General features: G+C 34.3%; 1 protein-coding gene across 3 annotated transcripts; it reads right to left on the bottom strand.

Annotated features, from left to right (window-relative positions):
* Nucleotides 1–2,409: 2,409 nt before the first annotated feature.
* LOC134856795 (uncharacterized) lies at nt 2,410–24,598 on the bottom strand. Of its 3 annotated transcripts, none has more exons than XM_063873074.1 (4): nt 24,411–24,598; nt 3,780–3,961; nt 3,281–3,501; nt 2,410–2,997 (listed from the first exon to the last, which is right to left on the bottom strand). In XM_063873074.1, the coding sequence occupies exons 2-4, from the start codon at nt 3,943–3,945 to the stop codon at nt 2,611–2,613; spliced, it is 774 nt and encodes a 257-aa protein (XP_063729144.1). In that variant the 5' UTR covers nt 3,946–3,961; nt 24,411–24,598; the 3' UTR covers nt 2,410–2,610. The 3 variants fall into 3 exon arrangements, with proteins under 3 accessions (XP_063729144.1, XP_063729143.1, XP_063729145.1); XM_063873073.1 differs by lacking the exon at nt 24,411–24,598 and adding an exon at nt 14,850–15,045; XM_063873075.1 differs by lacking the exon at nt 24,411–24,598 and adding an exon at nt 14,596–14,840.
* Nucleotides 24,599–25,442: the final 844 nt, after the last annotated feature.

The following is a 25,442-nucleotide window of genomic DNA, read 5'->3' as shown; positions in this document are numbered from 1 at the left end:
TACACCGGTCTTAATACAACGTAGTTTAGTTTTTCATGCTAACAGATTAACCTGCAAATCCAACAACCCCGCCCAAGCCAATTCGTACCAAGTTAAATGTAAATAATGATGATCGAATCCATGTTATGAATCCAATTATTCCACTTTTCTAGTTCCGAGCAAGTTTTCAAATCTCAATTACTTTTGATTTATCTTAAATTGACTTAACTGACATTATCAGATTAATATTATTATTATTATTATTATTATTGTTCCGACTTTCGATACGAAAGTAACGGAATATTTGTGCTCGGGGTGTGTTTTTTTTTTCTTCAGACAAATTTTGGCTTTTTAACTAGCCATTTTTGACGGAAATTGTTTTATATCATTCAAAAGACATTGTTGTCCTGAGCTTAAATTTGAAAAAATATTTCACCTGTGATTTTTTTTTTCGTAAAGTTATGAGGGTTTAAAGATTGCCATTTTGGCCATTTTGACCAATTTGGGACAATTAACGCGCGATATAATTCGCGATATTAATGCATGAGCGGAGATTTAATCCGTCTTATAAATTGTTCCAAATTGGTTGAACGAAATTTATTTGCCATAATTGGTTTGTTACAAGGAACGAAATCTTTATATGGCGTGTGGGGGTATGGTTTTCATAAAAAATTTCAAATTTTAGAAAAAAAATATTCATTTTTTTTTATTTCATTTAATTGTTTAATGTTTTTACTGCTGCTCCATAAACTTTCAAAGGCAGTCGGAACATTCAGGGCTTCGCCCTGATACGCGCTTTGCCCTGATACGAGTAGTCTTGTTATATGTATCGAAATCTTTTTAATGTTTCTTTTGCGTTTTTCAAAGAAAGTGACGACGGAATAATTGTATTCCGTGTGATTTTTTCTCTAGGCAATTTTCATCTTTTTATCTAACCATTTTTTGTTGACGTTTTTGATATTATCCGAAAAAAAACAAACACTTTAGATCGAATTTTTTGATACGATCATTTTAACAAGCTAGATAGTTATCGCTCTGAGACGTCGTATTTCAGTTTTACAGTCTAGCAAGTATTTTTTTCTCTCGAGTCGGTCATTACGAGGCCAAACTGTGCACTGGATAGGCGCACAATTTTATGTCTGTATGTTCCTGGATTCCAGAGACAAGACTTTAAATATGTTCCAAAATGTAAGCGGATTCCACAAACAAAATTTCAGTGGATTCCGCGTACAAATACCTGTAAGGTAAACTTTGTCGGCACATTTGTTTTGTTGCGTAATCCGCAACAAGCAAAATAGCTAGTTGTTCTGGATTCTCTAAATGTAAGTGGATTCGGCAAAATGTAAAAGGAGTCCGCAAATTTAGGTGGAATCCGCAAAAAAAACGCGGATTCCACTAACGAATTGCGGGTTCCTCTTACAGTTGCGGATTCCGCAACAGCTCAATGTAACTATACACATTTCTTATTATTTGTTTGTGGTTTTCACAAAATGTTCTGGATTCCGCAAATTAAATTGCGGATTCCTCAAATTCGCCTATTTTTGGAGCGATTTTGAGCGTTACAATGTTTTAAGTATTTGTTTGTGGAATCCAAAACAGCAAAGAAGATCAGAGAAAAGTAGCAATGTTGCGGATCCCGCGACAAAAAAGATTTTGGCCTGTTGCGGAATCCATTTACAATGCACAGAATGCACAGTTTGCCTTGTACTGGTTAATTGTTTTTTTTTCAGGCCGCCGGTCGAAACATTTTTTCTGGTTTGATTCGCTCGACCATTTGTTTCTTTCTGTCGATTCGCTCGAAACTCAGAATAAACACATCAAATGTGGATGGGAACAAGTGTTCAACAAAAAAAGCGGCAAAGGATAATCTATGCAATAACAAATGTCTGCGTCAGGGGCGGATTTAGGGGGGGGGGGCGGGGGGGCGGACGCACCCCCCTCAGGGATTCGACCACCTGCCGACCCAAAGGGTCCCCCCTTTGGTACTTTTTAAGAAATCAAATTTTTGCCGACCGACCCTAAAATTTTTCTAAAGGCGCCTTGGGCGCCAATATATACTAGCTTTGAGGGGGAGCGCGCGCCAAAAAAACGCGATTTTTTTCGTCAAAATTTTTCAAAAAGTGCCTAAAAACGCCTTTTTTGACCTGTTTTTTCAAAAATTTGCCTGCGGCGCAAAAAATTTGGCCAAAATAGGGACAAAACTGTGCTTTGGGAGAGCTCGAAAAATCAATTTGGTCGACCTAAAAAAAAAAAAAAGGTCGTCAAAATTTTCGAAAATTTTTTGAAAATCCGCCCCCCCCTCGAGAAAATCCTAGATCCGCCCCTGGTCTGCGTAAATTATCAAAAACAAACTTACGCTTTTTCATGCCTACGCATGTATTAAAGAACATCGAAAACTTTATGTCTTCGAAATAAAACAAATTCCCTCGGAAACAGCTGAATTTAGAATATTTGTTTGCTTGGCGTATTGATATTCATCAAATTTTTGAAAATATCATGAAAAATAGTTGATGTGATGGTCGTTTGCTAGAAAGCGGGGTGTTTTCTTTTCCAATCTAGGGAGGTTTTTGCGTGTTGGATCCATATTGTCCTATGAATAATTATCAAATCGGCTATTCCCTTTTTGCCTGTCTATCTGGTGAAGTCCCAGGCCATTGCCCTTTTCTGTTCATACCCTTCAGGCATCTCTATCGGAACTGCGCTCTTCTTTGTGAAGTCCCAGGCCATGGCTCTTTTACCGCCATTGTCGTTGAAACTCTTTTTGGTGAAGTCCCACGCCATTGCACGTTTGTCGTCATTGTTTTTCTTCGTGAAGTCCCAAGCCATTGCACGTTTGTCATCAATGTTTTTCTTCGTGAAATCCCAAGCCATTGCACGTTTATTGTCAAGATTTTTCTTCGTGAAGTCCCAAGCCATCGCACGTTTATCGTCAGTGTTTTTCTTCGTGAAGTCCCAAGCCATTGCACGTTTTTTGTCAAATTTTTTCTTCGTGAAGTCCCATGCCATTGCCCGTTTAGCCTGTAATCAACCAGCATGAACCGAAATGAAAAATTTCGTGTTTTAGAAAGTTAGATTGATCAAGTTAAGTTTAGCCTCACTTGTCGAATGATTTCTCATTATATTGTAATGTGCACTTCAAATGGCAGATGCCTAAGACGACAAAATTTCTCACAATTAAATTGTATTCTTCAAATATTCATTTGTTATTTAATTTCAAATATTTAGAGAAAACGGAGATTATTTCGAAGATACGTTTTAACAAATAGAACGTTGATCTCCATCGAGATTATGAATGCAATACCTGAGGTGTTCTCTTGGTGAAGTCCCATGCCATGGCTCTCTTTTCGTCTGCTGCGGCATAGTAGGGGGGAGGTTGGTGCATGAAACTCCACGAGTTCCGCTTGTCGTCGAGACTTCTCCTCGTGAAGTCCCATGCCATTCCCTTTTTGTCTTCCGAGAGTGGTTGATCGTCGTCCGAAGCGCTACGACGCACGAAGTCCCAAGCCATGCTTCGTTTGTCATCTAAACACGAAGACTCTTTTCAAGCTTCAAAATCGTTTCAAATATAAAGTGCAGTTATGCTGAAACAATCTCGCAGATGAACTAAAAAAAAAGAAAAATATCCTTATTAACTATCCAAAAACACTTATACTAGAAAACAGTTATTGTTGAAAAAAGATCAAAGTTTACCAACCAAACTTTATTGATAACTTTTTGCGATTGCAGAAGAGATGTTAAGATTTTGGTGCATCTCTGTTTCGGCTCTATTACTCGACTTTTAAGTAGAAACTAATTGTTACCTGAGGGTCCCGCCTTTTTGGTGAAGTCCCACGCCATTCCTCGTTTCATCAGAGCCAGACGTTCCCCTGGTTCAACCTCTTCCGAAGTAACCGAAGGGAGGAGCCAGAAGGAACCGGCAACAAACAGACTGGCACAGAGAAATCCCACGTGGAGAATATTATTCATGATTCCTAGTTTAATTCTAAATTGAAAAATATATATTTTTAAGAAATACGATTTCAAGAAAAATGTTTAGCAATCTTCTGATTTAAATCAAGTGGAAACAAACTATTTTTGTGATAATGAATAAGATTTTGATAATTTTGATAACTTTTTAATAATATAAAATCAAATCTAATTAAACTTTGAAGGATAAAATGACTGATGGTGAAAAGAAAATGCAGTTGGCATGCTGGTCGTTAACAAAATATTCTTGCGGTTCTTATTGTTTGTCTCTAACCTTTTAAAATTGGAGATGACTTATAAAGTTTTCTAGGCTCTGTGAAAAACTAAAAATTACCTTGAGCTCGAGTACTAGATCAGTTTATTCAGTCTTAAAGCTAAGGTGAAAGGAAATTTGATGCTTACAGCGATAAGGAGTAAATAAAAGACCCAAGCTGACCAATAAACGTTTATCATACAAATTTCATATCGAAATTTTCCTTGTGACGCATTGTTTTTCAATCTATATGTACAAAAAATATTACAAATCTCTTATATGAAGATTATATGAATAGAACTTTTGCGAATAATTGTCATTTATGAAAAACGTCTTATAAATACTTTTCTTTTTTAAACTTTGATGCTAGGTATACAATTTCCATAGTTCAAAAATGTTAAATAAACGAAATTTCTAATAAATATAAACTTAGATTTTTTCACTTGACAGATCAATTGGATTCAAATAGCAGCAGAAATCAATAAAAAAATTTTTTTTTGCAATTTTGTTCGAAAACTGTTTTTACCATAGATTTACGTATGAAACTGTTTGATAAGCATTTTTCTTATTTGCCACTGAACCCAGCAATTTTGTTGACATTAAACTTGAATCTTTAATTTATGATCTTCAGGCGCCAATTTTTTAATTTTAAGGTGATGAGGACAGTTATATGTGAATTTTCAACACTATTTTGATCGGAAAGAAAGAAAGATATAAAGGGCGTTCTTCCTCTTTCTTTCAAATCACTGTTGTGCTGAAACTGACCTTAAAGCTGTCGTGTTCACAATTTAAACAGCAAAAAAGCCATTGAAGTCTCGTTATTTTAGATGAAAAATCGTCGAGCTTGAATAATTGTCGAGCAACTATTTGGTCATATTTAGTTTTTTTCTCGCTTTTTGAACAAAATCAGTATATTATTTCTTCCAGCTGATACTTTTTGCTCCAAAGCAAACTCGATGCATATTATATAAAGTTGATAATTGAATTCAGCTTATTTTTAGCATTGGGAAGATATCGAGCCCAATGATGAAACAAGAGTAGGACCTTCTGTGGAGGAATGATCCAACTCAGATATCGCTGCAATTGCAAAAAAAGAAAAATCGTTACAAAAGAAAGTTCTTTTGATGGTTCTCGGATAGTGACAGAGGCAGATCTGCTTTTTCTTTTGAAAGGGAGGTGTGTATTTTTCCCCAAAAACTATCGACTGCTTTCCAATTTTTTCTGAGTTGGCTAAAGAACTCAACTACGACAACTAGATTGTTTTCAAGATTTTTAGCTACCATATTTATAGTTAGCTCTCCAAAACTCCGAAAAAGCCCAATTTAGGCAAAAACTTTGAGACGTTTGGAGGAAAGTATGCCAAAATCACCGTTTCAAAAAATTTCATTCAAAATTAGGTTTTTGTTTTGTCCCTCTCTTTATCAATTTCTCGATTATTTTAGCAGCCTTTACAAGATGTAGGGTAATTAACAAAAACTCATCCGCTCTGCAATGAAAAAAGTCTAAAAAAGGAACATATTTGACATTGAAAGAGCAATTTTCAAAATATATATTCAAACTTGAAAGTTACAAATTCAAAAATCTGTTTTAAAACAGTTCTCAAAAATTGTTTTTTTTAAGCCCAACACATGACCCATCATGCAGCTCTACCGGAAAACACGGAGTCATGCTTTGTCTCGATTGCTCTGAATTTTCTGCACATATTAGCTGTGCATGAAATTAAATGAGTTTTCAAAAGAATTTTTGTGTTTAAGCACAATAATTTAAAAGTTTCCGACCACTTTCTTGAGTTATTTTTGCGTCGATCATACTCCAACTACAGAGGAGTTTTGAAGTTCAGAGCGCAATTTTTAATCCAACCATTTGAAAAGTAGGTAGGGATTTAGTATTCGAGTATGTTTTAGTTTTTTGCACGCAAAATCAAACGATCGATATATTCGGTTGCAACGACATTAAAGCAAAGACAAAAAACTCAATCTCGGTGTTGAGAAAAGCCCGTTTGAAGTTTTTGATTATTGGGATAGCTTTGAGCAAACAAGGTGAGCAAGCATGCTCAGGCTTATTTTGTATTTCAAGCAAACAAATTATCAAAAATATTCATTGTAATCGAAAGGAATGATACAAAAAACCAAAAAAAAATTCAGTCTTGATTCGAGCGACGGCAAAAAATTTTGATTGTTGTCTCATGTCGAGAAAAATTGGTTTGAACTTTTTGTGTTTTAATCTAATCGCGAACATTCTTATTATAAAAGTACAATCCAAAAACTTCCAGTTAAAGGATTTTTTGAAAATTGTTCATGCCTTTTTTGAAAATAAAAACTCGAACCAAGGTCTGCAAAAAAATTTCAAAAAATTTTTTTTTGAAATGTGTTCGCATTTTTTCCTGAACACTCTTCGACAAAAACGTTTGCTTGACTCCAGGTTTTTTCGTCGCAACACGAACAAATGACAGCAATAATTTGAAAAGCATGAATTAATTTTTTTTTGTATCTTTTTAAGAATATGATTGTCGTTGGTGTTAATTGTCCACAGGGGCTGCGTCTTTTGGGCTTGGCCCGCGTATAAAACACAATGCTGCTTTAGCTGGCCACAGCCCCAATGGGGTAAACTTGGTCGGGTGGGTTGGCAGTTAAAGAGGTGGAGGTTAGTGTCGGGAGACGAACGGTGGAGACATTTCGTGAGAAATTGGGATTCCATTCTCTTCAGATAAGTATTTAAAAAGGGGAAATAACCGGATCTGAGCGGTGCTAATGTGCTCTATGTTGAATGGGAAAGCAGTTCCTAAGTCGGGGAATTATCAGGCTGGCGCAGCAGGCGAGTTTTGCTAGGGTGTACGTCATTGTCTGAATTTATTTCAGGGTTTGTGTTAATCGTTTTTAAAAATTATTTGAAATTATTACAAACGAGGTTTCTTTGTTCATTATTATCCTTAAACTTGTTAAGCCCACTTCTCTCAGATTTTATTAAGTCAAATTTTTTCAATTGATTTGAATTAGGTTTTTTTTGTCTGGGAGGAGAACAGAATCTATGATAAAAGTGAAGAGGGTTGAAGTGAAAATACGACTTCACAAAAAAATGAGACGATAAAAACTTATGGTGCTGTTGCAGTGATAGAAGTTTGCTTTCGGTGTGTAGGTGATCAATGGAGCCCTCGCTCAGTCACCGCACCTTCAGACGTTCAGTCACCGCACATCTTAGAGCAAATTCTGGAAATTTCTTGGCTCCCTAAACGGAGAAAATGATTTAGCAAAGATTCATCCAATGGCAAAAAAAACTTACAGCCAAAGACATTTCAAATGCTTTTAAAATCCATATTACGCAATTATGAAAACATCAATCAAAAAAGATGCCGAATGAAACTGGATGAAAAATTTAAAAACTCAAGCGAGAAAACCAAGTTAAATTTTATCCAATAGATTTGACAACAGTTATCAAATCCGCTACGCCCTGCAAGGCGCTAGGTCGAGTTGGTTTGTTTACCATAATTTTTAAATATCTAGTGCCAATTGCAATTGATATTCTCACCCATAATTTTAACTTTTCCTCCCCTTACAAGGCAAATCCTCAAGTTTCGAAAATCTACCCAAACCCAACAAACATTTCAAATATCAAAATCTAATCGACCGGAATTGATCCTCAGTCCAGTTTTTGAATTCTAGTCTATCCCAAACCCGCCGCTCATCTACCAGAAGCCCCACTTAACAAAGTGTCAGACGATTCCACTAGAGTCCTGCCTACAAAAAAAATTGTTGTATCCGATTGTTTTAACCAAAAGAACCCCAAAAGGAATAGTACTTGCTGCTCTTGACCTGTCAGAAGCCTTCGATACGCTATGCCACCGTACTTTAGCCAAAACACCGCACAGCTCTAGCGAGCAGTCAGATGGCTCTAAAATTACGTTAGCTGGCGCCAATACCGAAGTAAGGCTTTAATCTTACGCGGTCAATTTTTCTTATTTTGCACAATCAAGTAATATCGTCGAGGCATCTGGCATTTTAATTATCCACATAAGCAAGCTCAATGGCACATCTAGTGTTTTGTTATCGAAAAGATCAGTGAGATTGTTCAGCGCCCACAAAAAAGTTCTCCTCCGTTCTCCTGGTTGAAAAAAAAAGTAGTTGGAGTGACTTTCGACCCGTCCTTCAACTTTGCGGAGCATTGTAAGCAAATCGCTCTGGATGATGTGTGCAGAATGTTGACCCCGGAAGCTCTTTCCGGATGAATTTGGAACAATCCGAAGAAACCTTGTTGTAATGTTCTAATCTTTCAACAGACCAAAACCCAATTACTCCGTGTTGTGACAGGGTGTACGAAGAAGTGCTCCATTGATCACCTACACACTGAATGCAAACTCTTCAAGAATATGGTGCGAGCATTCTATGCTACTTGCAAAGCAACCAGCTATCTTTGTTTATATTGTTTTGATTGCATAATCGCTTCTAATTTAAAGTCATTTTACATTGATTGTTTTATTTAAAAAAATATTTAATTAAGGAAACCAACTTCAAAATTCCATCAGAACATTGCAGGATCTCTTCAACCCTTTCAATACTGCCCCAATTTTTTTTGTTTTCAACTAGTTTGGTGTCGTAATGATCAAAATGATGAAAAAATACTGTGGTATCAGGCAGCGACTGGTTTCACTTAGTTGTTTCTTTTTACGATTCTCAGTTTTTTTTCACGATTTTGTACTCTCAGCCATTTCCATGTTATTCTGAGCGCTGAAGCTTAGACCAATTGTTGTCAATCAGAATAGTTTTCTGTTATTTTTTGGCTATCAATACCAACAGGTAAAGCAACTTGAAGTTCTTGGGCTTTCCTAAAATATGTTTCTTTTTATGCGAATCTTACCGACCGACGATAGTCAGATATCGTGTTTTGCAGGGGCGGATTTAGGGGGGGGGGCGGACGCCCCCCCCCTCAGGGATTCGAGACCCTCTACCGACCCAAAGGGTCCCCCTTTGATACTTTTTCAGAAATCCATTTTTGGCCGACCGACCCTAAAATTTTTCTAAAGGCGTCTTTGGCGCCAATATATACTAACTTTGAGGGGGAGCGCGCGCCAAAAAAAACGCGATTTTTTTGTCAAAATTTTTCAAAAAGTGCCCAAAAACGGCTTTTTGACTGTTTTTCAAAAATTTGCCTGCGGCGCAGAAAATTTTGTCTAAATAGGGGCAAAACAGTGCTTTGGGAGCAGAAATTTTTGCCAAAACAGAGACTAAAACGGCTTAGGGAGAGCTCGAAATCGAAAAATTAATTTGGTCGACCTAAAAAAAAAAAAAAAAGGTCGTCAAAATTTTCGATTTTTTTTTGAAAATCCGCCCCCCCCCCCTCGAGAAAATCCTAGATCCGCCCCTGGTGTTTTGCCTAAATTCATTGAAATTTAAATCTTGTCAATATCTTGATTCATGATCAAAGCTACAATTGTTTTTTCTTCATTTTTTTTGTCTTTTTCGCCTGATTTTTTAAAATTTTGAAAGTAATATGCAAAAATTTTCTTTATTGACTGGCATTCTCTGCGCTTTCATGGTTTCTGAGTGCGTCGTTTTTGTACAAAATGGTGTCTTAAAAAACAAATGAACAATGGTTATAAAGTTCAGCAAGTAAATCAGGGGCAATTTTTTGTCAAACTTTTTCAAAAAGTACCCAAAAACGGCTTTTTTTTCACTTATTTTTTCAAAAAATTGCCGGCGGCGCAGAAAATTGTGCCACAACAGCGTCTTTTTTAGTGCTTTAGAAGAGCTCGGAAAACCAATTTGGTCGACTTAAAAAAAGTTCGTCAAAACTTCTCTCAGAATTTGTTAAGTCAAATTTTTTAATAGAAATAATTGATTTAAATTTAGATTTTTTTTGTCTAGGAGGAGAACAGACCCTATGATAAATGTGAATAGGATTGAAGTGAAAACATGACTTCGCAAAAAAATTAGATTAATTGGCAAAAAGGTCGTACTCGTACTTAGCGCACCTACTGTAGCGCTTCTACTGATACATTTTTCACGAAAAGATGGAATTTAACTTTGGTTTGAATTCATCTGGAAGCCGTCTGTTTTCTAGCTACGATAATTTTGTGTTTAGGACAGGATACTGATGTAGGTCTTAGACACTTTTATTATTTCGTTAGTTTTATTAAAATTAACCAATAATGCTTATATCACCCAAACTTGATCAATACGCTCATACTCACGTTGAGTTTGCGCGGCCCAAGTTGCGACTTTGTGCAACCCTTTTTTCGATTTTTCAAGACCCATTTTTAGCAATGTTGCGTCTTAGCGCGACCCATGTTGCAATTTGGCGAGACTCAAGCACCCTCAGGAGTATGGATTTCTGGCCGCAAAAAGTTCAATTTGGCGACCCAGATTTGCTTCATGTATTGTCCATTAGTATAGTAATAAGTTGCTAGTTTACTCCCTTGCTATTTGTTCTCGAAAATTTCAACAAACGATCAGCCCTGTCTTTTAAGTGCATTGAACCACGCTAATTTTCATGTTAAAAGTTGCTGCAAATCTATTGAAAGTTTTTTAACTTTGTTTTCAAAAAACGAACCAGACAAATTAAATAATGCAAAAGTTTATTTTTGTTCACATGGCAACTACTTTTCTTAGTATCCCTCTTACTTTTATATCCTCGAGCTTAAATAATTTGAGGAAGAAGAGCAATTTGATCTGATAAAAAAATAGCTTTTTTTATCGATTGAAGAAATAAATCAAAAATGAAAATTTGAAACGATTGCCAAAATAAATAGAAAGATTCAACAAAAGCTACATTTTTCGAGAACTACATTCGAAATTTCCGAGAGTTTTGATCCATCAAAAATTGCAGAAAATCACTGTGAGGATGATTTACAGTTCAAAAAATATATAATAATTTACGCCCAGGCCTATGATCAGTTTAAGAAAGATGCAGCACGAATTGAACACAAAATTTAAAAATAATTGAAGAATTTTTTTAAAAGGCTCAATTTTTGTCACAAGTATGCACTTGTTTAGAAACTATTCTTTTAACTTCATGGAGGTAGGAGGTATTAAAGATTTGGGTCACAAAAATAGCCTGCGTTTAAATATTTACAATCTAAAGTGGTAGGCAAACCAGCCTAATTTTTTATTAAGCCGACATACTTATAGCGCAGTATGGGAGAAAAAACACCACACATTCACACATTTCAACTGACGTGCAAGGGTCTCAAATAGTATTGGCACAAAAAAATGATAGTTTTACAAAATTTTAATGCAAATTTTTTTTGTCCGCCAAAAACCAGTATAAAAAAGTTTTAAGTTTGTGTCAAATGGAGAATAGTTACGATCAATTAGCTTGCCAGATTTCAATTTGAAAACATTTTCTGCTCGGTGTGTTTCGTCACATATAGGTAATTTTTGATAAGCTTGCATAATGTAGTCCAAATTTTACAAAGCTAGCATAATATACTCCAAAACATTGGCAAATTAAACTAGCAAGTTTCAAAGCTACAGAACTAAAATGAAATTGCACTTAAATTAGCTCCAAATAAAAAACTGGCCTTAAATTTTTTTTTGAATTTGAGCTCAAAAGGAAACTATCTTTATTTGAAACAAAAAACATTTTCGTTGATAGCTTTTATTTCGATCGCCAAAACGTCAAAAGTAATTATTTTCTTTACTTTTGAAACAAAAACAACGTTTCATTTAAAATATGAAAAAACTCAAAAACTTTTGAATTTTTTGTTTTCCTAATTTATCTGGTTGGAGCTATTAATAAAAGTTTAGTTCAATGAGTTAGGCTTTTACTAAGAACAGAAATTACGTTGAACACAGCTGAAAGATATTTTTTTATCGGAGAAATATGTTTAGGGATTAGAGGATTTAGATGCCTTTTGCCTTAAGATAACGCAATTTGTTGATATGGCAGCTATATTGCAGTTTTCCCTATTCCTTGAAATTGTATATGGAATTGTTCCGACCCTTTAGAATGGGTTGGAATTTTGTTTTCGAGTATGTTTGAGCATATATTCTTCTTCGTTTTTTTTTTCTGTATTTCACGCAAAATCAGATAGCACAATCAATTATCGGAATTGTTCGAGTGATATATCATATCATAGCACTTTCAGTTGTGATTCAAACGATATTTGAACTAATTCAGAAAACTGTCTCAGTGTCGAGAAAAACTGGTTTGAACTGTTTGAGGATTAGTCTAATTTCGGGCAAGTAAAGCTCTTTATATGGAAATTTACGTTTCATTTCGTTTTTAAAAAGTTTTTAGGATGAAAACGTTGATTTTCCTTTAAAAAACTAGCGCTGATTTGGCATAAAGTTTTTTTTAATTCATTTTTTGAAGACAAATGTGGTTGATCATGCGTAAATCATCATTTTTTTACGCGATTGTAATGTTTTCGAATCACACCACCCGCTAAAAACACAAACTTAACCAAAATTTTTTTAAATTGTCTTCAAACTTATGGGTCTCGCAAAAATATGGGAACCAACACTGTGATGATGCTCGATCTGAACATAATGTATCAATAAGGTGAAGAGTAACTTATGCGTATAAGTTAATTCTCCCACAACATGGTAAAACTGAAGACCCATGAGAACGATCTCCCACCAAAGTAGACCAAATGAGCCATCGCCAGCCCAAATTAGCAATTTAGAACTAAGCAACTTCAGTTAATATAAAATTTTCTTTCGAATGCCAAAATCGATTGACCGAATAATTAGCCAAAGCTTTTGAAATAAATAAAAAGTTTTTGTTTTGGTCAAGTTGTTCTAAAAGGGTAATCAACAAAACTGTGAAATTACTGATAGGCTTGCCTGTAAAAAAAATGATCGAATTTCCCAAAGTTTTGTGTTTTGCTCTGAGCAAAATGAAAATACTGGGAACATTCTGTGCTACTTGCACAGCAACCAGTTAATTTGTTGTAATTGTTCACAAAAAATATGGTATTCAAAAAATATGGGGACCAGCACTGTGATTTTCGATCATCTGAACATAATGTATAAACAAAGTAAAGGGTAACTTAAGCGTGAAAGTTAATTCGCCAACACCAAATTAAAGCTGGAGACCCTTGAGAACGATTTCTAACCAAAATAGACCATTAGATGTTGCTTAAGTTGCTGAAAATTAGAAATCAGCAACTTAGAATAATAGAAAAAAAATTTTCCAACGTCAGAATTGATCGACCGAAAGACTAGCCGAAGCTTTTGAAATCAGTAAAAAGCTTTTGTTTTGGTCAAGTTGTTTTAAAAGAGTAATCAACAACTCTGTGAAACTATTAATAGGCTTGCCTGTGAAAAAAAATTGATAGAATTTCCCAAAATTCTGTGTTTTGCTTTGAGGCAAAAATGAAAACAGTGGGAACATTCTTCTGTAGTGGGAACACAGTTTTGCTTTGAGCAAACTATTTCTATCTGATTGGCTAAAAAATTCAATACGTGGTCAAACTGTGCACTGAATGGGCGCACAATTTTGGGTCTGCTTGTTCCTGAACACCAAAGACAAGTCTTTAGTTATGTTCCAAAATGCAAGTGGAATCGATTTACAAATTTTCCGTGGACTCCGCGTACAAATACCTGTAACGTGATTTTGTCGGAGGATTAGTTTTTCTGCGGATTCCGCAAAGAGCGAATATAAGTAGTTGTTCGGATTCCGCAAACGTAAGCGGATTCCAAAAATGTAAGTCAAATCCGCACATTTATGCGGATTCCGCTTACAATTCGGGAATTCCGCTTATAATTTGCGGATTCCAATTACAATTTGCGGATTTCGCGTACAATTTGCGCAATTTGCGTATTCCACTTACAGTTGCGGATTCCACGATAGCTTAAGTTTACTAAACACAAATATTTTTATTTGCTCATGGATTCCCTAAAGTGTTCCGCATTCCGCAAAGTTGATTGCGGATTTCATAAATTTTGTTGCGGAAGTTGCCTGTTTTGGAACACTATTGAGCAATACATTGTTTTAGATTTTGTCCGTGGAATCCAAATAACAAAGAAAATTAAAAAAAAGTTGTAATGTTGCGGATTCCGCAACAATTCTGTTTTGCCTTTTTGCGGAATCCACATACAATTCACTAAATGAACCGTTTGGTCTCGTAATGCTGGTCATACCTCCTAACTGGTTTGGGAGGGGGAACTTTCAGTTGGTCTCAACTGCTACCGTTTTTCACCAAAAATAACTTTTTCTGTTATTTACTATCGATGGCGAAACTGCTAGGCTCGATTGTCTGATTCTGAAAAAAATAGGCTCCAAATGACCATTTTTTCGGAGTTAAACATTGCAGCACAAAATTTTTGCATCTGGTTCTTCGAGGAATATTACATATAAAACAATTTAGACGTGGTCGGTCAAAAATGGTTGCCAAAAATAATACCTTTAGGTTGGGAATGGGTTGAATTCACGAGGGAGAAAAATGTATTCGCACTCACTTTTGGAGCAGACATCTTTTCTAAGATAAAGTTTATGGCACTGCGCGGCCATAACAAAGCGGATAACGTTCTACTTATTTGTATTGATTACGATAAAAGATCTGGGGCGATTACAAAAATGATGAGTATTATTTGAACAGTTCTTGTAATTCGTTTATTGAATACATTAGAGAAACTAATGGAGTTAAGGTGCAGCACAAATTTTGATTTTTGTTGATTTTTTTTTCAAATGTTTCTATGTAATTTTCACTGACCTGCTGGAACGGACATGAACATAAATTAATTTCGGGGGTAAAAGTTGTTGGAATTTTGTTGCTGTGCCAGATATTTTGACTAGAAGAAATAAAACGAGCAGCAATATTCGATTGATTAACTCGCCGGAAAAGTTAGTTACAGATTAGTTTGTGGATCGGTGCCAAGCGCGGAAATAATTCTGATGATAAAAAGGCAGAATCAATAAAAATTGAGTTATATCTAACAAATGACATTAGATGAACCATGGTGTTAATTTCCTCTGCTAAATTTCCAGTGCCATCATGGAGTTATTAAATCCAGAGACTAGAATTGCTATATTGAACTTGGTCCGATTTTTTGTTTTTTGAGAAAAAAACAGAGAACGGAAAAATCAAATTGGTTGAAATTTAATTAATCGCCGAAGTTTTCAATTTCAAGAGCCCGCCCTTCTGTTTTAGATTAACCAAAAGTTTTAGTTTTACGCCCGCCTTTACGCTTCTAAACTCGATTTTTCAAACGAGATGTCATTTAATTATGAGAGAAGAGTAGAATGAGGTGATATTAAGAACCAAATTCAGACTGCCTTGGTTAACTGGAGTGCACTTTTTTTCGCTTTATTCAGAAAACTCCCCTAGAATCATTGGAATAAAATATGAATTAGTTTGTTTTTTTTTCGACCGATTTTGATTACCTCCAGGGGCGGACTTCAGGGGAAAGGGGGGAGGGGCGGACTTCAGGGGGAAGGGGGGAGGGGCGGACTTCAGGGGGAAGGGGGGGGGGGCGGACTTCAGGGGGAAGGGGGGGGGGGGGGCGGACGCTTCCCCTCAGGGATTCGACCCCCTGCCGACCCAAAGAGTCCTCCCCTTCCTTTGTACTTTTTGAGATATCCATATTTGGCGACGAACCCTAATATTTATCTAAAGGCGCCTTCGGCGCCAATATACTAATTTTGAAAGGTCGACAAAATTTTCGAAAATATTTTGAAAATCCGCCCTCCCCCTCGAGAAAATCCTAGATCCGCCCCTGATTACCTCAAAGACAGGTCGTAAGGGGTCGAACTGGTATCATATAAAAACCCTATGGTCCTGATTCGGGTTCCGAAAAAAATTAAAAAAGTTTTTGCAGTGTGGGGAAAAGTTAGACGGATTATCTCCGATTCTCAAGATCCGATTTCATTTATCTACAACAATTTGATGACACTGAGCTCAAACATAATAACACAGTCAAATTACAGAGACGGTAGCTTATAAGTTTATAAGTTTTTTAAATGCTCAATGCAAATTTTTTTTTCATACTTGCACTTTTTTACCCTTTTATAGCACTACTGAGAACAAAAATTGAACATTTGGAAAAAAAAGAAAATTAATTTTCAAAAAGGATTTATTTATCGGTTTTATATTTTTTCAGCATTTTTGATTGTTAAATGAAATATTGTGGTAGGAAAACTCTGTGCTACTTGCACAGCAACTGGATATATTTGTTACTAATTATTAAAAGTTTGGTTGACAAAAAATATATCGACTTATGGCTAGCAGTATAAGCATTGATTTTTGTTCAAATAAAAAATATGAAAGATTGTTGTTAAACCAAGGTTAAATCTTTTTCTTGAATCAGTAACTTATCTATCATTGAAATTGTTTTACGCTCCGGTGCCAAATCAAGTCAAATCCTTACTCGTTTTCTTCATTATCTAGAAGACTCCAGAGGCACTTTTCAACCTTTCCAGCTAAATATAGAAGTCTTTTCATAGAAGTGTTTTTCATTTAGCATATAGAAGTGTTTTTAGTTCAAATTATGAATTGCCACATAGCTTTAATTCAGTCTCCAACCTCTCCTAGTCTCTCCAATTAGAAGACAAAGTTGGATCACTTTTATATATACCTCTCTATATGCCATACTTTTCAGTAATTTGAGTGCGGGCTACTTACCCAAACACGCGTAGACAGTATGAAAAAATTATTTTTATACGTTGTAAATAGTTTTTAGATTTTGATTTACGATCATTAATTTTTTTGTAAAGCATAAATGCATGGTACCGAAAAACGATTGAAGTAGTCGTAACCAATCAAATGGGTGTCTCTTTTCTCTGCATTCAGTTGTCTTAGTTTTGTTTAGGTTCTTTTGGAAACTTTTAATGATAATCATAATAAAATTAATAGACAATTATACATTATTTGCACAGAAGTTTATAATTTTGTTTGAACAGAGGTGTTCAATGTTTTTGCTTTTAATGTTATGATTTTTTTCTTCGAGAGGATACAGGTGATTTGCTTAGCTTTTGAGTAACGATAAATTTATTCAGTTGTGGAATCCATTTTTTTTTGTTTTATTACCTTAGAGAATAAATTTAATAGTTCTTATACGTGTAACTCATTGATTGAACAAATGTTCTATGTTTTTTGCTATCATTCTTGAAAGATTTCTTGTGACGCAACTTTTTTCATTCGATATTTGGATTGCGTTTTGTCTAAAGAAATCTCTCAAAAATGATAGCAAAAAACATAGAACATTTGTTCAATCAATGAGTTACACGTATAAGAACTATTAAATTTATTCTCTAAGGTAATAAAACAAAAAAAAATGGATTCCACAACTGAATAAATTTATCGTTACTCAAAAGCTAAGCAAATCACCTGTATCCTCTCGAAGAAAAAATCATAACATCAAAAACAAAAACATTGAACACCTCTGTTCAAACAAAATTATAAACTTCTGTGCAAATAATGTATAATTGTCTATTAATTGTCGTTGAGTTTCATTGACCTACATACACTAAATTGAGCAACTATCCAGTGCGCTGTTTGGCCTCGTAATGAAACATTATTAAAAAGCTGCAATACAACTTTTTTCATTCGATATTTGGATTGCGTTTTATTGCAGCTTTTTAATATTGTTTCATTACGAGGCCAAACAGCGCACTGAATAGTTGCTCAATTTAGTGTCTGTAGGTCAATGAAACTCAACGACAATTCTTTGAACATGGTTGTTTGTGTGGATTCTGCAAGTTTGTGTGGATTCTGCGTACATACATGTGGATTCTGCGTTCTACTTGAAATGTATTTTTTTTGTTGAGGCATTTGATTTGTTGCGAATTCCGAAACAAGGGAAAATTGCTGGCTGTTCTGAATTCCGCAACTGTGAGGAAATTCCCCAAATTTGTTGAAAAAACTGAACTAGCCAGTTCTTGCGGATGAACAGTTAAAAAGTACAGCTAGAGTTTTTATCTAGCAAATGAAGAATTTTCAAGCAAGGACTTAAAAATGGTCAGCGGAATCAACAAACAAAATTTAAATTATTGCTGTTTTAAGGATCGTTGAATTTTGAGATGAGCGTTTTATTATTTGAGATAAAGTTCCCAACCAGCTGATTAGTGCATTCTTTTCGAAAAACCAAGAGTTTTTAAATTTCTTTTTCTTACGTTATTTTGAAGACGAACTAAGTGGTTAAAGCGGCATTTAGTTTGATTTTTTGACTACAATTAGCAATCAAGAGGGGTCATTGTACACAAACTCATTCTCAAATCAACAAGAATAGCAAAAACTGCAAACCGGAGTAACTCAGATTGTCCAGTACTTCAAATTTATTTGAAAAAAAATATATAAATATTTCAAAGAAAAGGCACTTATGTTTTTTAGGCTTCTAAATTTAATATGTTGGTCTTCAAACGTTTAAGAATGATACCGAGCGTATTTTTACTGTTTTTACGTCTATTTCGCAGTGTATTGAACCAATTAATTGAGAAAGTTGAAAAGCATGTGATGGACTGAAAAAGTGATTGAATTTTTATGCGTGAAATGATTTATTATAGATAACTTTTGATTCTTCAGTTCACGGTGCTTAGTGGAATGTTTTTATGCAATCAATATCATATCAAACGTTATGGGTAAATCGATTAATGAGACGCCAGAAAGCAAAAGTTGATCAATCAGGCCTTCACCAAAAAATTTGGCTCCTTGATAACCCATAAGGAAGCAAAAATATTTTTAAACAGAAGTTCGATCAGAGTTCTTCAATCAGAAGAGCAATAAAAGAATGACTCGATTTGCTATGAAGTTTTTCCTGAAATTTTTGTGATAATGCTACCACTTATACGTTTTTTTTTTTCAAACCAATGTGACATTTTAATTAAAATATTTTATCAAAATTGTTATGGTAACTTATTTTTTGAATCAATTTTTTTTTCAATTTTTTAAGGTCGAACAGTTTGATTTTTCGAGCTGGCCAAAAACGCTATATAGACCCTATTTTGGCAATGTTTTGCAAATTTTGAACAAAAAAACAGGCTAAAAATGACGTTTCTTGCCTATTGAGAAAGTTGAAGAGCATATTTCTAAAACATATTTGTCCAAAAAGTTGCATTTTTTTGGCGCGCGCTTCCCCTCATATTTAGTTATATTGGCGCTGAATGCGCATATTTTCATTTTGATGATGGCCAGCCAAAAATGAATCTCGTCGAAATATACGAAAATATCACCGGGCCCTCGCTATGTTACTGCAACCGTTTAAAATTTGGCAAGTTTTGGGTATTCAACGCATATTACGTTTTTTTTCATCAAGTAGCGCAGTTTATTTGAGGGCAGTTTATTTGCGCAAATTTGAGGGCAGTTTATTTGCGAAAACATTTTGCACATAGATAGGAAACATTTCTGAACAAATAAATAAATTTTTCTCTGAAGTTGAAGGATGGGGAAACATTTATGAAAAATAAATTACTAAAGACGTTAAAAAATCAAGTTTGTGCCCGATACGAGCAGATTTGCTTATTCAAAAGTCAATAAGAAAAAGAGTTCTCAAAAACTTCCGGTATTTTCTGTTAAACGGTCTAAAATTATCATTTTTGTAGTTGTTCAAATAGCTGAAAACATATTTAAGCTATCAAATTTGAGCAGTATGATACAGTTTTCAAAATATGAACAATATCAGTTTTGGACCGTATAACAGAACAGACCCATGGAATGCGTTAATATCCTAAACTCCTAGAAAAAATTAAAATGTTTGTGTTACTTTCAAAATTTGATTTTCTAGTTCTAGAGGATGAGTCAACCATGAAAAAATTTTCTTTCGTCCTTGATGTAGTACAGTAGTTGAAAAATGAGCTTGCGATCAGCTCAAAAAATACGAATCAAAGATGAACGAGACTGCTCGTATCACGGTGATGCCCTGAACGTTCCGCTTGCATTTTTTTGAAAGTCATCCCGTACAATCTTTGCAAAGTACGGTGTAATAGACCAGATAGCATGCTTCAATCCAATTAGAACGATTTATAGGATGGCATATTCTCCACTCATGCATTGAAATAACGAAATATGTTGCGCAATAATTGTCCCAAATTGGCCAAGTTTGCCATTTTAAACCACCATTATTACAAAAATTTTTAAACCCCCATACTATTACCTTTTTGAATTTGATCTCATGAAAGCAAAACTTTCGAATATTATACAAACAAATCAATCAAAAATTAAAATTGCTAGGTAATAAGCTAGGCTAAAAGCTGAAATTTGTCTGGAGAAAACAAAAACACCCCAAGCACTTATATTCCGTCATTTTCTTTGAAAGTTTGAACAATCAAATAAGCATCTTAACTATAATTAGTTTCAATTGTTCTCAAGGTGCTTATTCACAAACGTTTTACAATTTAGATCCTAACCCTCCCCCTTCCTCCCCTTTATAGGTGATCTAACCTAGAAATTTCCACAGTACTAAATTAGCTGCGTATTAAATTGATAATTGATCCCGTATTATTCGCACATCGTGCAAAGCGCGCAAAAAAAAATTTGAGAAAATTTACATATATCGAACAGTTTATAGCTTAATTAATGAAACTATCATTCACACTTGTTTCAGTTAAGTTTCCAATTATCTAGATCAATTTATTTCGCCCTCAAACTTAATTTGTGAAAAACCCGAACTTTATCTACCTAAATCAGTGGTTAAAAGGAAACTTCGGAGCAAATAAGATTTAAAGCAAATCCCTAAAAAGCCGCAAAGACTGTTGGATGAATTGGTACGTTGTAAAATGAACTCAATATGAACTAAGTTAATTTAAGTTAAATATAGCCACGGTTTTGATGCAATAAGAACTGCCCTATGTGATTGATGTGCTAAGTGACATGGGACGCATTTGAAGACAAGTTTCGTTTTCATTTTTTGCTTTTCACAATAAATAATCCAATACCAAGAGACTCCTTTACTAGAATGATGAAGGAAAAATTTAAAAAACTATAAGTGTGTCAACTTCCCTTCAACCTCGATCAAATTGTTTTAAAAAAAAACAAATAACTATACGAGAAAAAAATTGAATAGATTTTTCAATTTTTTTAATTATCCAAAAAAATGTGAAATAATATAAGATTTTTAGTTGAGTACTAGCTTACTTGCATCATCAGAAATTTTTAAACATGTTTTTTAAGCGACACATGGCAACATTCCGCCTTTTGTGAAATTTTAATTTTGTGTAATAATGCTATAAAAGAAAAAAAGGACTTCAAACCTGTTTGAGAAAAATGCGATGGTCAATTCGAAAATCCAAGAGTTTTTAAATTTATTTTTCTTACGTTATTTTGAAGACAAACTAAGTGGTTAAAGCGGCCTTTAGTTTGATATTTTGACTCAAATTAGCAATCAAGAAGGGTCATTGTACAAATACTCAGGCTCAAATCAACAAGTATAGCAAAAATTGCAAACCGGAGTAACTCAGATCGTCCTGTATTTCAAATTTATTTGAAAAAAATGTATATAAATTTTTCAAGGAAAAGGCACTTATGTTTTTTAGGCTTCTAAATGTAATATGTTGGTCTTCAAACGTTTAAGAATGATGCCGAGCGTATTTTTACTGTTTTTTACGTCTATTTTGCAGTGTATTGAACCAATTATTTGAGAAAGTTGAAAAACATGTGATGGACTGAAAGAAGTGATTGAATTTTTATGTGTGAAATGATTTATTATAGATATCTTTTGATTCTTTAGTTCGCGGTGCTTAGTGGAATGTTTTTATGCAATCAATATCATATCAAATGTTATGGGTTAATCGATTAATGAGACGCCAGAAAGCAAAAGTTGATCAATCATGCCTTCACCAAAAATTTTGGCTCCTTGATAACCCATAAGGAAGCAAAAATAGTTTTAAAACAGATGTTCGATCAGAGTTCTTCATTCAGAAGAGCAATAAAAGAATGACTCGATGTGCTATGAAATTTTCCCTGAAATTTTTGTGATAATGCTACCACTTATACGTTTTTTTTTCAAACCAATGTGACATTTTAACTAAAAATTTTTATCAAAATTGTTATTTTACCTTATTTTTGAATTAATTTTTTTCAATTTTTTAAGGTCGAACAGTTTGATTTTCCGAGCTTGCCAAAAATGCTATATGGACCCTGTTTTGGCAATGTTTTGCAAATTTTTAACAAAAAAAAAAACAGGCTAAAAATGACGTTTCGAGCCTTTTTAAAACATATTTGTCCAAAAAATTGCGTTTTTTCGGCGCGCGCTTCCTCTCATATTTAGTTATATTGGCGCTAAATGCGCATATTTTCATTTTGATGTTGGCCAGCCAAAAATGAATCTCGTCGAAATATACGAAAATATCACCGGCCTCTCGCTATGTTACTGCAACCGTTTAAAATTTGGCAAGTTTTGGGTATTCAACGCATATTACGTTTTTTTTCATCAAGTAGCGCACGCATGAAGGTTATTTGAGTAATAAACTATTATTAAAAAATTTGAGGGCAGTTTATTTCTGCAAACATTTTGCACATAGATAGGAAACATTTCTGAACAATTAAATAAATTTTTATCTGAAGTTGAAGGATGGGGAAACATTTATGAAAAATAAATTACTAAAGACGTTAAAAAATCAAGTTTGTGCCCGATACGAGCAGATTTGCTTATTCAAAAGTCAATAAGAAAAAGAGCTCTCAAAAACTTCCGGTGTTTTCTGTTAAAACGGTCTAAAATTATCATTTTTGTAGTTGTTCAAATAGCTGAAAACATATTTAAGCTATCAAATTTGAGCAGTATGATACAGTTTTCAAAATATGAACAATATCAGTTTTCGACCGTATAACAGAACAGACCCATGGAATGCGTTAATATCCTAAACTCCTAGAAAAAATTAAAATGTTTGTGTTACTTTCAAAATTTGATTTTCTAGTTCTAGAGGATGAGTCAACCATGAAAAAATTTTCTTTCGTCCTTGATGTAGTACAGTAGTTGAAAAATTAGCTTGCGATCTGCTCAAAAAATACGAATCAAAGATGAACGAGACTGCTCGTATCGAGGTGATGCCCTGAATGTTCCGATTGCATTTTTTTGAAAGTCATCCCGTACAGGCTATGCAAAGTACGGTGTAATAGACCAGATAGCATGCTTCAATCCAATTAGAACGATTTATAGGATGGCATATTCTCCACTCATGCATTAAAATAACGAAATATATTGCGCATTAATTGTCCCAAATTGGCCAAATTTGCCATTTTTAAACCCCCATACTATTACCTTTTTAAATTTGATCTCATGAAAGCAAAACTTTTCGAATATTATACGAACAAAAAATTGCTAGGTAATAAGCTAGGCTAAAATCTGAAATTTGTCTGGAGAAAACGAAAACACCCCAAGCACACATATTCCCTCATTTTCTTCGAAAGTTTGAACAATTAAATAAGCATCTTAACTATACTTAGTTTTAATTGTTCTCAAGCTGCTTATTCACAAACGTTTCACATTTTGGATCCTAACCCTCCCCCTTCCTCCCCTTTATAGGTGATCTAACCTAAAATTTCCACGGTACTAAACTAGCTGCGTATTAAATTGATAATTGGTCCCGTATTATTCGCACTTCGTGCAAAGCGCGCAAAATACTTTTTGAGAAAATTTACATATATCGAACAGTTTATAGCTTAATTGATAAAACTATTATTCACACTTGTCTCAGTTATTTTTCCAATTATCTAGATCAATTTATTTCGCCCTCGAACTTAATTTGTGAAAAACCCGAACTTTATCTACCTAAATCAGTGGTTAAAAGGAAACTTCGGAGCAAATAAGATTTAATGCAAGTCCCTAAAAAGCCACAAAGACTGTTGGATGAATTGGTATGTTGTATAATGATCTCAATATGAACTAAGTTAATTTAAGTTGAATATAGCCACGGTTTTGATGCAATAAGAACTGTCCTATTCGATTGATGTGCTAAGTGACATGGGACGCATTTGAAGACAAGTTTCGTTTTCATTTTTCGCTTTTCACAATAATAATCCAATACCAAGTGACTCCTTAACTAGAATGATGAAGGAAAAAGCTAAGAACTATGTGTTTCAACTTCCCTTTAACCACGATCAAATTGTTTGAAAAAAAAAACAAATAACTATACGAGAAAAAAATTGAATAGGTTTTTCAATTTTTTTAATTATCCAAAAAAATGTGAAATAAAATTAGATTTTTAGTTGAGTACTAGCTTACTTGCATCATCAGAATTTTTTAAACATGTTTATTTAAGCGACACATGGCAACATTGAAATTTTATTTTTGTAATTTTATTTTTGTCTAATAATGCTATAAAAGAAAAAAAAAGGACTTCAAACCTGTTTGAGAAAAATGCGCTGGTCAATTTTTTTTCGAAGGGGCTCACTTATAAATGGGACGGTTTTTCAGTTGAAACTGGTTCAGTTGAAAATATTGAGGGAAGTATTTGAAGTTTGTAAGCTGATAGTATTTGCTTAGTATTTAAACTGCTTTTAAGAACTAAATTTACTCAATCAATACAATCAAACATACTTAGTTTGACATGTAAAAAGAGATAACTTGCCAAATTAAAAAGATATTCGCAATCGTTTTCTGCTATTACGTCATAATAATGCTTTCAATTAACGATGGATGGAGCCTCAGTGTCTATGTCCAGATTGCTCTAATCGCAGATTTGTCAATTTAGTCAAGAGCGGCAACTATCGAACTTTAAGTGAAAACTGTTCGTATGTCGATCTAATCATGTGCTGGTCTACTAAGTCTATAAAAGCCGCAATCAATTTTGATCTATGAAAATCGGATTGATTCGAATTGAATTAATAAATCAAATTTTAAAAAAATATGGGCATTTTATGGCAGATAAAACTTTAAAAAAAGTTAATTTTTTGTGCTCTCTTGAAGCAATCAAAAAACGATATTTGCAAAAAAATGCGAAGCGCTGTTTTACGGTTTTTTTCCAAGGTTTCGTTTGATGAAATTGATCCTCCGTCAATTTTTGACTTTATTGGTCTCAAAATGATTTCAGTCATATATGATTAGTGTGAAAAACTTTTTGGGTTCTGTATTGATTGAATGACGAGCACCCCTCGCCCGTCGCCAAATCTACTTCTTGGTTTTCGAATGTACTGTAATCCCTTCTAACAACCCCCAAAGGAAAACAAACGCAATAGGTAGCCATACTAAATGTCAAAGCCCACCCAGCTTTGACATTGAGTACATAAATGGAGCTAATAGACGGATCCCCGTTGCCTGGATTTAAAAATTTCCGAGACATGAACTCAAGAGCTTCTGACGACTTCCCGGGTTGACATCCATGCACTAAAATTGCTTCTCTGAGACTAATGTTATCAGAGTTTAACACTCGATCTATG

The sequence above is a fragment of the Symsagittifera roscoffensis genome, chromosome 1, assembly GCF_963678635.1.
Source record: "Symsagittifera roscoffensis chromosome 1, txSymRosc1.1, whole genome shotgun sequence".
In the NCBI taxonomy this organism is placed as follows: domain Eukaryota; kingdom Metazoa; phylum Xenacoelomorpha; order Acoela; family Convolutidae; genus Symsagittifera; species Symsagittifera roscoffensis.
Note: the sequence above shows the minus strand (reverse complement) of the source record. Positions and strands in the feature narration are given on the sequence as shown.